General features: G+C 39.5%; 1 protein-coding gene across 1 annotated transcript in view; it reads right to left on the bottom strand.

Moving 5' to 3' along the window:
• The window catches only part of SCFD2 (sec1 family domain containing 2), a 198,509-nt gene that overhangs the window by 154,200 nt on the left and 31,632 nt on the right, over positions 1-12,677 (bottom strand). Inside the window, exon 3 of the mRNA XM_040595615.1 lies at positions 11,054-11,181. Within this exon, the coding sequence (XP_040451549.1) occupies positions 11,054-11,181 (128 nt within the window). The remainder of the gene's footprint in view (positions 1-11,053; positions 11,182-12,677) is intronic.

A 12,677-nucleotide genomic window follows, 5' to 3' on the forward strand; every position in this document is an offset into this window, starting at 1 on the left:
CTGAAATCCCCTTCTTAGTCTTTGACTAAATATGTATCATGGTCATATTTTACCACCTTACTTTTCACCTCTACCACTAGGTTAATAAATACTGAGTACCAGGCCAGCCCTAAAAAAAACCAGTAATCCTTCAAAACAGTAAATCACTACGATTGTAAAGGGACTTGAAATCTGCAAATTTGGTTGAATCATCTCCTGGACGCTTTAAATTTCTTGCAGAAATGAATCGACTTGTTTGTCTTAAAATAACACGCCCAAAGGATTTCAGGTGGCTTGCGCATGTCCTCATTTAGCACTAAGACATATGTTTTCAGACACTGAGTACTTCATCATGTTCTTGGCATGCCGTCTCAGAGAAAGGGAGGTCGTTGTTGTTCTTTGGTACATTATTTACAGGACTGATTATTTCTCTGATGACTTCTGGAAGGCTTCTGCAGCTGAGAATACCCTAACAATCATTTTGGGTGGAAAGCAAATAAATAGGGATGGAAAACATGATGATGTATGAATATGTATATATGTAATTCACCACGTCTCTTGTGTAACAAGTCATCCTTTGCAGGACTGAATGATGAGGCTCACACAATTATGCTTACAAAAAAGCACTGCACAAGCCACCCAGTTTTACTGTTCTACCTTAAATCTTAGACTAGACTTTGCAAGCATACCAGCACGTACTGTACCCTTGGTTTAAATCCTTCAGCACGGGCTGTTCTCAGCAACACTTCACTCTTACTTCTACATTGCTTTCAGCTACTATCTTTAAGTTTGCTCCCCTCCTTTTTTTTGACTAGATGATTCCTTTCTTAACGTAAAGACATTCTGAAGCCCTTTCTGTCATGTTCTAAAACACACAAAGCACAGTCCTTAGTGCTGACACCCACAACTGCCCCAGTGTTCCAGCAAAGTGCAGGTGCCATGTGTTTCCATTGTGTGCCCAGCAGACACCAGCATCAGCATCTCCCACCCCATGTTCATGAACTCTTCTGCTGATGCAAAACACAGTCATTATGCCTGATGCACACTATGAAATTAAGATATCATAGCACACCAGCCAGGCTGCTTCCCCATTAAACAACAGCAATGGCAGTAAATTTCCTTTTCTTGGACTTAAAGAGTAAGTGTTTTGTTTTTCACCCAGGTTCAAAGAGGCTTAAGGGACCTACTCCTGTGTTTTTAACCATGTCTTGATCATCACAAATGGACAATCTACAAGCACAGTGGCACTTTTTTAAAAAAATATTTAAATTCAAAACTTCAAAATATTTCTGCATCTATGTGCCAACTACATTTTAATCAAAGATAACACACTACCAGCATATTTCTGTTTCACATCAGTGCACACGGTTCCGTGTTTCACTTCCATCTGCAAACTGTTTTATAGCAGTGAAGTGCAAAGACACAAATATGACATGACTTACAATTAGGGCTTGAACCATTACCCATCCTACACCACAAAAGACTATCTAGCATGCAGTAGGTTATTCACTGAACAATGAGATAGTTGAGACAAAAATACATTTCCTGAAACATTGTAAAGTAACTTAATCTAGGAACTGTTATTTTTGCAAGAATATTAAGTTACAGAACAAAAAAAAATTTCAAACCCAAAAACAAACCCTAAAAATTCAACAAGAGTTTAGTGTTAAACACGGTGCTTGATACTTCAGAACCAACTAAAGTAGTTCTTTAAACTTGAGGGCAAGTAGTCCCATTATTACACTTTTTTTTTTTTTTTTAAGGTAAATCTACATAATGTATAATGCAGTACTAATTAAATAAACAAAACCAAGCAAACAACAAAAAAAAACCCTCCCAACCCAAACCAACCCAAAAATTCAGAAAAAAACCAGCACTTCATTTCCTAAACAAGAACAGCAAAAAGCCATTTAAAGTCACCTGCAGAGAATAACTTCCTAAAATATTGAGACAGAAAATTTGCCTCCAAATAAACTTCTTGCAATAGGGGAAGTACAGGACACTCTACAAACTTAACTTTTTCTTTAATACTATTCCGAGTAGTTTCAGTTTTGGATTAAAACATCTCTCTGCTAATCTGTTTTGGTTAAAATTTATTTCATTTTGTTATGAGTGAGCTTCACATTACCTGCCCCAGTCTCCTTCTCTTAATTAGGCATGTTTCCTTTAAGCAGAGGGCAGGACTTAATTCCCAGGAGGACCACTTCCAAACCCATTCCCAAAAGCTGTAGCTGTTTTTACATTAGGAGAACTCAGTGCGGTTGCATATTCCACATCATTCTTTTGATCTTTGCAATGAAGATTTGGTATTTCAAGGTACTTTTTACAGGTAGGATGTGTAAATGACATGTTCTATTACCGTTTTTTTTCCTCTTTCTCTCCTCAGTAAGATAGATTTTAGTGTGTACATTTCCCAGGGAAAAAAAAACAAAAACAAAAACAAACCACACACTTTAAGGGTCAAATTGATACTCTGGTATTAAAGATACATAAGCTAGTGCACAAGTAACAGGTAGGTGTGAAATGGTGTTTTCCCCAAGTCATAAAGGAACATAACTTACTGAAATAGGAGTTTAAGGGAGGGGAGAAAGGAAAGGTGAGAGATGAAGGAAAGAAACTCTTAAGTTTAAAAAAAAAAAAAAAAGAAAAGTTCACACAATTGGCTGAGCAGCTACAAGATCAACAGAGCTGAATAAGAATAAAAGCTACCTACAGCTGCCTTTATCGCTTTAGACTTTTCTTCTTCCTCATGAATTAATACTGCACTGTTCCACCAGTTAAGAGCTCCTTCACTTTTAAACTTCTTGGTATTACAGAATCACAGTCTGTGTCCAGACCTGGCACGGTATCTCTTTCTCAGTTGTCAAACTCTTGCCCAAATAAAACAAACGCAGTTAACAAGAGTAAGCTTAAGTAACAATGCCTAAGAAGCCCTCTTGTTTTTATATATTTCCAGTCTTTGAGCAAAAGTCCAAAAAGGAGGATTAAAATTTACTGTTTGCTAGCACAATATTTCAACATTTGGGACACAGCAGTTTTCAGTTCTCTTTTCAACTGTAGAAACAATAGCACTCACTAAGAACACGCTTCATGGAAGCCCGTAGACACTAGCAAGCCTTTTGCCACATTCAACATGCTATTTTGCAGCAATCATAAAGCTTTTTTCCAGCCTTTATTTCAACTTTTTCTGTGTTTCTTTCACTTACAATAGTCTAACAGTGGATCTGTGACCTAAATCCCTCTAAAGTTCAGGATTAAATGTGTCTGTCAAGTTGAACATGAATCAGCTGTACGACCTTGTACAACCTTGCAGTGATGGAAGCAAGCCGTGTACTAGATGGCATCAAGCCGTGTACTAGATGGCATCAGCATAAACGCAGCCAGCAGGCAGGTGGAAGTGGTTATAACCTTTTATTTAGTACTTGTGAGACAGTACCTGGAGTATGAAGTTTTGTGCTCCACAGTACAAAAGCAGGTCGAGAGAAGGGTCACTACAATCATTTACAGGGCTAGAGAAAACAATGCACAAATAATGGCTAAAGAAGATGGGTTTGGTTAGTTTCAAGAAATAACAGCAGGGAGGGGAGCTACTTACTGTCTTCAAGGTTATAATGAGTGATTACAGAGAACACAGAGTCAGGCTTTTTGGAGGTGGACAGTGAGAGGACAAGCAGGAATGGTCATACGCTGCAGCAAGTGCAAACTGTACATTAAGGAGAACATTTTCTCCACAAGGGCGGTTGAGACTGGTGCAGGGCACCCAGACAGGCTGTAAAACCATATCCTTAAACATATCCAAAATTCAGCCGAACAAGGTCCAATCTATTTATTCTAACTATTAGCTGCCTTTGGTTTTAGCAGGGGTTAGGCTTCCACAGATCCCTTCCAACATGAAATTATTCTACAATTCATCCATATTTGTGATACCACTCATTCTGTGCTAAGCTGCAGGTAGTCATCAAAAAGGGCAAGTTTGCTGAAAAGGCTTTTCAGTCAGCTTCATATTACAAAATTCTTTCTCTAGGATGCACTTGATAAGAAAGGATGCAAACCGTGCTCTCAAAATGAGCCTTCTGCCACTGTTTTTACCACCAAACTTCTGCCACAATGTTACTGTTGCCTACACAGTAACATCCATTTCCCAGCCCAGTTGCCTGAACAGGATTCACATGAAGAGCGTAGGTACTTGCTCCTCCTAACTCATGTGTTTCTTTCAACTACACACGCTAGGCTGAAAAAGAAGGGAAGGAAGACAAACTGCAGAACATGCACATGGACATCACAGCTAACAAACGTACCTCAGAATAACTGGAACTATGTTTTCTCTTTTGAGCAATTGTTTTGTACTCTCAGGGCTGCTACTCTGTGTACCAGCAGGTAAGACTAAAACAAGTGAATTGGCACTTTCCCAAACTCAGCATCCAACCTGAAAGAAGCATAACGATTAGTGCAAAGATGGTTCCTCAGCTGATAATGCTTCTCAGCAACACTACACACAAATGCAGTGCCACTTACTGATGAAAAACAAACTTCTGCTCCTGAACACCTCCCCATCTCAGCTATTTTGTCACATCTCCCAAAAAACAGAGAAGTTTGTTGGCAGAAATACCAGTATTCTTCATCCTTTCTATTATATCTAACGAGTTACAGAGATGACCTGAAAAGCTCAGTTGCTTAAGAAAAAAAACCAGCAGGCTACATACTCTTTGCACATCTGAAGCTTGAAGCAACACATCTGTCCTAGACTGGCAAAACCAGATAACTATCAGAAGATGGGATCTGTTTAGTTAGATGAACACTGACCACACTCAACAGGGTCAAAACCCTGAACTTCATCCTGGTGTAACACTGCACAGTGAAACAGCCATAATATCAAGTTCCTTCTACAGTTCTCAATGCAGTCGTGACTATTCAGAAAGACCATCTCCATCAAGAGCTGTCAGGAAAGTCTAACTCCAAAAATCATTTCCCTGGGAATGCAAAGGCCTACATAGAAGCCACCCAAATAGGAATATAACCAAAACTTTCAGAAACACTTCAAACTCTTCAAAAACATTTAGCACTGAGAAACAAAAAGCCTTCCCGCCTCCAGGGGTGAGTGATGCAACAAAACATCTGTTATATTTGACCATCACTGAGACTGAGAACATTTGCTTCAGGTCAAGACGATGTTATTAGTTGCACTACAGGGAGAAATCAGGAACTCAGTATTGCAACATGCTGGAAAAACCAAATCCTTGTGGCTAGATAGTCCCACACTGCAGGACTTCTGTTACTTTTGATGAGACAAAGAGCAGACTCGTTTAACTCAGGAACCGCTTGCTCAGGATCCAGGCTCCGCAGTGGAAAGAGTTCAGGTCAGAGACAAGCAACATTCCCTCTCCTTGGAAAAATGCCGAGAACAGCAGTGAGCCCTTGGAGCAGCACTGTGAGACCCACCATCAGGAATCTGGGACTCCTCGGGCTAAGCCAGGCGTGTCTCAGTTGAGTTGCTACGGGAAGCTTCCTGCTTCACAAAGATGCCTGGAGGAAGACTTTGGCTGCTGCTTCACTGATCCTGCAGCTTGCTTTCCTGATGGGTTTGGAGACCAGGTAAACAGGCCACAGAAAAATGTACATAAACATCCCCCAGAACAGCCTACAGTATGATCTCCTCTCTGCATCAGGAAGGGCCATAGTGCCTCCCAAGCCTAGTGGTTATCCAGGTACCCATCACTCAACCAGAGATGTGCTGCAGAAGGGATCCAAACACCCTGCAGACTGCTTTGAGCCCTACAATGATGATCTGCCTTCTCCTCCTCTGTAAGGACCTCAAACCCAGACTGACATTGTCTCACTACTTGTCTCTATCACAGAATTATCCTAATGGCTGGCCAGGGTAGATTTTAGATATCCAAGATCAGAACTGATTTATCTAGCAAGATATGTGTGTCCTCATCTTCTTTATTACAGCTCATTTTCTTAGTGAGTAGCTTTTATACCTAAAGTTTATCCCAGGAATTGATGGTATTTAATATTTTTACACTGGTCTTGTCAAGAATAAATAGCATGTTAAACACCATTACAGTCCAGTGCAAGTTTTCATTAAAAAAATAAAAATGTACATTTTGTATTTTATATTCTTTACATTTTTAGATAAGGTATTCAACTCTATTTTCCTTCCATTTTAAGGTACTTTTATAACTCAAAACATTTCATATCTCCAGGCTAAAATGCCAGGTCTTCCTATTTCTACACAAATTTTAGAGTTCAATTCAACCCATGTAAACTAGCCCATCAGAGAATGTTACTGTATTCCTCTTTATTTCACAAACCCTGAGGCTTTGCTAATTTTATTGTAAGTTTGATCTTTCAAACTGTATTTGTACAGTTAAATGGAAAGAAACGAAAAGGCTTTTCTGCTGCTAACAAGGGCTTGTGTAAAAGCAGGCTGCACTTTGTTTTTGTTACTATACCAATGCTTCAGCTTTCATCAGTCTCCAGGCCAGTAAAAAGACACAATACAAGAATTCAGACTCAATCAAGGTTTACTGTGCTCTTTTCAAACAGAAGAGCAAGGGTGTTTCTAAAGCCACAAAAGAACATTTGTAGCAAGGTTTTTACCACTGCCAAATACTATGCTAATAGCAAAGCTTTCGACAAGAGATTCATGGGCTGCCATGTTCAGAAGATGATTAAGATATGCATCAGACCTATGAAGAACTGAACAGGAAGTGAATGAATGGAAAAGCCAGCAACCTTTCTGCCGTACTGTAAGTCAGGCTGTCTCAGAGCAGAACTCCTTGCAGTCATATACTTTAAAAGCTGAGCAGAAGTAATCCCTTTCCATTATTTACAATCTTTCTTGAATTTAGCAGAACACAAAATCTCACCAAAAAGCTATTTAAATGATCTTCTAAATTTCTAAATAAAGATCATTTCAAAAGGAGACTTAATTCTTTAAATAAATCTATTTAAACGCTAGGATTTTTATCAGGCCAAAGTAATTTACACCTATACATTTATACCTATATAATGGGATATCTGACCAGAATTTGGCAAATATGCATCTTCCTCAGATACTGACCAGCATTCATTTGGGTATCCAACCTACAAATGGAACTACCTCTAGAGGCAAAACAGCTGATACAGTTCTTAAAATGCATTGTTTGTTGTTTTCTTGGAGTGTGTGTGTGTTTTTTGGTGGTGCTGTTTTTTTTTTTTTTTAAACAGACTGCATGTGTATTTATATAAAGATACAGAATATTTTAATGCTTCTTTATTTCAATGGACATATGGCAAAAGACAGCTCCACCTGTTTACATGTAAACACATACTGTTTCAGGAAATGTATCTATCTACATAAAAGGGTTAAGGCAAAACTCCAATGTACCTACTATGTTAGTAACGTGGTTTCAGTGCACTTATCTCATCCTGTAAAGATGGGGCTTAATGTCAGCATGCCCACAGTAAGCAACACCAAACAAATACTCCCCAAAAGCCAGTACTGGCAGCATTACTAAACTCCACAGGAAATTAGATCTTCAAAACCCATATACCCATGTTATGTATTTACGGATGGAACAAATTAAATAGTAAGTAAACAGGATGTAGCATGCATAAAGCCTTTATGCTGGCTGGAATTCTGCACAGTGCTTTGCCTGCCTCCTCCAGAACTGACCTCAGAAAAATCAAATGTGCTACATAGCTATCCAGCTCAGGTTTTGTTCCGTAAGGAAAGGGAAAAGTAGCTCCATAGTTTTGTGTTCTAGTTTGGTTTATGGACCATAACTTGTCATTTTGTCTCCCTCTGTGATGCAGTTTCCTAAGACTTGCAATTCGCCTTTAAAAAGAAATAGGACTTCAAATTGCTTGCAATAAACAGTTCTGGACAGCTTACTAGCCTGTGTCACTTGCTGAAGTTTGTAACAACATAGTTCTTTCACTCAAAGTGAAATGACAGACAAAATATGCAGTTTCCTCAGGCATAAATGGAAGAAAACAGTAAAAAAAAAGGCAAATCCCCCTTGAAGATGGTGTAAAACCACTTAATGTTCCACCTGAGAACCTGAGTATGAAGCAGCTACAGCAAAAGGAGAGATTCATGCTCTATTTACAAATTTTGTGGAGATGGTCTTAAATTTGAAATGGTGCTTGCTTTAAAAGCTTCACCCAAAATTTTCAATGACCTGTTGCCAGCTCATCTTCAGCCGCCTTCTTTCTACACTGATCCCTTCTGAAACAGTCAATAGGACTTCCAGACATCCCCACTACCACTTTCCTTGACACAGCTAATGAAATAAATATGCAAATCAAGAACACCTGAGAGCAGTGCTCCAATCTATTCAGCTCAACAAATATGGCCAAAATTGCTTATTTTCTTTATTTCTCTTTCTTCTCCTTCCTCAGAACTCCTCTCTCCACCCTTGCTGATTTCAGCCAGAGAAGATGGAGTTCCCAGTGGCCTGCAGACATTTGGGGGCATTGGGGAATGGACATGTCTCCTTCTACATTTCTCCTTTCCTTGCAGGAGGAGGAGACGACCACATTCAGAAGATATCAGAAAGCAAAATCTTGAGCTGTGTGTCCTCCCACAGCTAACTGTTGGAGCTCCTGCCACATGCAGCCAGGCAGAGAAAGAGGAAAATTGGCTGTCAGGCACCTTGCTTGCAAGAGGAATGTGGGCAAGCACATGCACACCTCAGAGTAATAAGCAGCCTTTCAAAGCCCAGAAAACAACAGAATTTATTTTCCTTGCACTGAAAATATGGAAACAGGATAGGATCAGATTTCCCATCACTGCACAGGGCTCCCACACTGCCAGTGTCACACATGGTGCAGTTTTTCAGGCAGGTGGCCACTGCAGGAGGGCTCAGCTACACCAAACGGAATTCAAAGCTTTGCTTTCAAATGTAATTCACTCCTTATTTCCAGGGGGAAAAAAAGCAAAAAAGTAGTAGTAAGGAAAATACTCTTACCATCTGACACAGCTGGTCTTAGTAAAGAGAGTAAGAGGCAACGTTCATGCTAGAAAAGCTCTGTCATTTAGTATTAGGGTCATAAAAAACTCAGAAAATACCTTAAGTGTTGGGAAAACCAGTGTGCAATCCACCAAGATCTTCTGCTACAGGCAGTACCCGAGGTAAAACTGTAAAACCTCAAGTCTAAGCACAGAGCAGAGTGAAAGCATTTCCCTTCTCTCAAGCCAGTGCTGCCTCATATCACAGCTGCAGTGGAAGGAGCCTTTCAACTAAACATAGGAATTGGGACCAGAACAGGCCACTAATTTTTTTTTTTTTCCTTCTCAGCAAAAGCAGCAATTGATAAACAACACAATTTCCAGCTTCCCTACAGAGAATGAAGATGTTCTGTAGCATGATGAATGAGCAATGAATGCTGTGAAGATGTAGATCTGTTCTAAAAAGTCATTAATAAATATGTGTCAATGGACAATGTGACATCTGGGGTTGTTTCAAGTTTTTTGCATTTAGGCTCAATAAGAAGTGTGACTGTAGTGCCGTCCTTTTCTTGTTTCTCATTTTATCTCTGTTTATCATTTACAAGATTGCCTTAAGTTTTGTTTCACCCTTTGAAGTTCAACTACAAAGTTAACAACTTGTTATGACTCTAGTGCAAGATACATGTGCACAAAATAAATAACAGAATTCCATAAACATTAGTAAATTACAGCTACACTTCAACAAAAAAACAAGTCAGAAATTTGTTTCATGATCAACTCTCAAATGTTTCTATACAGCACCATATTGGGCTCACACGTCAGATGCTTAGGCTGCCCTCGGTGTCAGCTAATTATTAAGCAATGATTAAGAACCAGGTTATTGCAGCCTTCACTGGATACCCCAGGAAGGGGACACAGAGGAAAGGGCAACCGATCTAACCATTCACACAAAGCAGCAAAGGCGGTCGATAGATTGTTACCTCTCAAAGATGGCAAGTAATTACTTCAAAAACAAAGTTGAACTTCAACATTCATAAGCATTTTTCAAGGCGTATGTAATAGAAAAACAGTGGGGGCTTCTTAATGTGATTATGGTGAATACTCACACACAGAGTATCGGTGAAAGATTACACAAGATTTTGGTTATTTACTGTGCCTTACCTCCTTCAGACAAGTTTGTAACAGCCTTCTCACAGCTGTTCCTTTTCTATTTCCTTAAAACAGCTTACAGCATTACTGTTGCAGAAATCTAGTATTTCTGACTAATAATCTACTAAAGGCATGCTGTAGGTATTTGTAAAGACCATACTATATATGAAATGTTATAGTTGTTAAAGAGTTCATGAGTTGGCTGTACATCTAATTCTTCTACAATATGTTGGCAGTTTACTCTGGAGTCCCAGACAAAAGCCTATTACTCTTACTCCATGAGGACCTTTCTCTCTTGATGAAAAGTTCAGCGTAAGATAGCCTTAAGAGTACATAAAATGCAAAAAATCATTGTAGTATAGAGCAATACCAGTTTTTATAAGCCTAACGTTATATCAGTTCCTGCATTTCACTGAGTATGGTATATAGTGAGAATGAGGTTCTAAAAAAAAGCTATTGAAAGTCATTATGTTATAATCTGTATCTCTAATATTTTGAAGAATTCAGGTTTAAATCGTGCCTAGATGTGGTTTTCAGCTTAAACTCTTTTGAGCCAGGCAGCCTTATTTCACATAAACCTCACTACTTATGTAATGTTATCATATGCAAGATTAAATTCTATCAGATCAGCTGCTAATTACAATGCTTGCTTTCAGGACACAAATCCTGCTGACTTCTTAAGAATACCCAAATCCTCATGCTTTGCAAAATAAAGGCAAGCAGCACTGCTCATCATTTGCATGCCTTTAGAACCATCCTTCATAGAACTCCATTGCCTCACCACTGCTCTGAGTCTTTTTAAGACTGTTGTATTTCAAAGAAAACAACTGCCTCTCACTTATATACCAGAATGACCCTATGGTAGCCACGATGCTCACCTGAAATCTGTTGTCAAGTATGGGGATGAACCAAGGATGGGGTGAGTTTTCTCTGAGGGTTAAGTGGAAGAAAAGGAGCCGACAACATCTTTCACATCACACTACTCACCCATGTTCATCTTAATAGGTAAATTTTCTCTGCTCGCAGCCTCCACAAGGTGTCTCCGAGCCTCCATCACAGCTTCCTTTTGTTTGAGGTTCATGAAGGACTCCCAGAGAGCTTTGGCAGCTGGATCACTATAAGAAAATGACAGGGTTACACTAAACATTGCTTGAATAATGGAGTAAGCTTAAGACAACATTTATATTCTAAGATGAGCACTTCTATTTAGTAACTCCTCTGAGGTGGGCAGGATACAAGCAAAAATAACATGATCTTAAAAGCTCGTTTTTTCTTAGCAGGACAATTATTACAGCTACAGAAAAAAAATCTAGGATTTTTTTGCTACTAATTATAACGTGTTAGGATTGACATATTAAAAAAAGGTATGTCAGCCTCAACATAACCACTACCACTCAACCATGGGAATATCAGGAACAGTCCAAACTTCTTCAGCCACCAAAAAGCTATGGAAAGGGTGCGCCCTAACTTCCCCGTGGCAGTTTAAATATCCCAAAGCCAATGCTTCACTTCCAATGCTGAAGGCTGTTGGTATGATGTGATGAACTACCAACACTTCAGGTTTCGTGGATTCTCCTTGCATGAAAAGGATAATCCATAACAGAATGAACCGTCAGTACTTCTGCATTTACAAATTTCCTTTTTATTGTTGCTGTTGCTAAGCTTAAATCAGGAATTTGTGAGGCTCATCTGCATTCAGTTCCGTCAGTCTTCTCTCTCCTCCAGGACACTGCATTTGTCACTGTTGTGAATGAATTCAGGGGGAGAACCCTCACCTGGGGCTACAGCCACATATTGGGATTAACTGTGTTGGATTCTTTTTTTATTTATTTTTTCTTAAACAAAAAACTTCCCTCTAGTTTTTCCTCAGGAGACATTTAACTCCTAAACACATTTTGATGGCATTTACAACATGCTTATAAACACGCCAAAACAAGCTTTGTTTCATGGAAAATAAAACACCCCAGCAGTTCATTTGATACCCATTACAGAGCAGCTGTGCTTACAGTCTGCTGCAACAGCAAGGCTATATTTAGCAAATCTGTGATATCTCCCAAACCAGGTAAGAGGATTGCCAAGCCCCATTTCTGTCATCCCAGGAACCCACATCCTCTGTCAAAGCCTGAGTGGGTGGAAGGATCATGGGAAGAAGGTTGAGTTACCCTTCTTCTGAACAAACCACAAATGAATAGGAACAGCAAATTTCATGCCATGCTTTAAGAAAGGAGAAGACAGACGATCTGACATAATCTTTCAATTTCTCTTCCACATAGTACTAACTTGACCTTCCTCCAGTGATGGAGGCAGGAGGCAGCGCATCCCAAAGTGGCCAGGGCATCTGCAGCAGCTCCCTCTATTCCATCGCCAAGTGTGATCTGAGTGCTGATGCTGCGCACTGTTCATGGGCAGCAGCTCCAAGGGGATTCCTCACGAGAAAAAGCATGCTGATTTGTAACATATGATAGTGCAAGAAATAAGGAAGAGTCTTTCAAAGCAACTAGATGCTTCAACACAATCTTCCTTAAGTAATGGATCCCTGGGTATGCTATTTTTACAAGCTATCTGCCCAATTATTGTGATTCACTGAGTTTCTGTAGACTTTTTTTCTTCC

Source organism: Falco naumanni, chromosome 1, assembly GCF_017639655.2.
Source record: "Falco naumanni isolate bFalNau1 chromosome 1, bFalNau1.pat, whole genome shotgun sequence".
In the NCBI taxonomy this organism is placed as follows: domain Eukaryota; kingdom Metazoa; phylum Chordata; class Aves; order Falconiformes; family Falconidae; genus Falco; species Falco naumanni.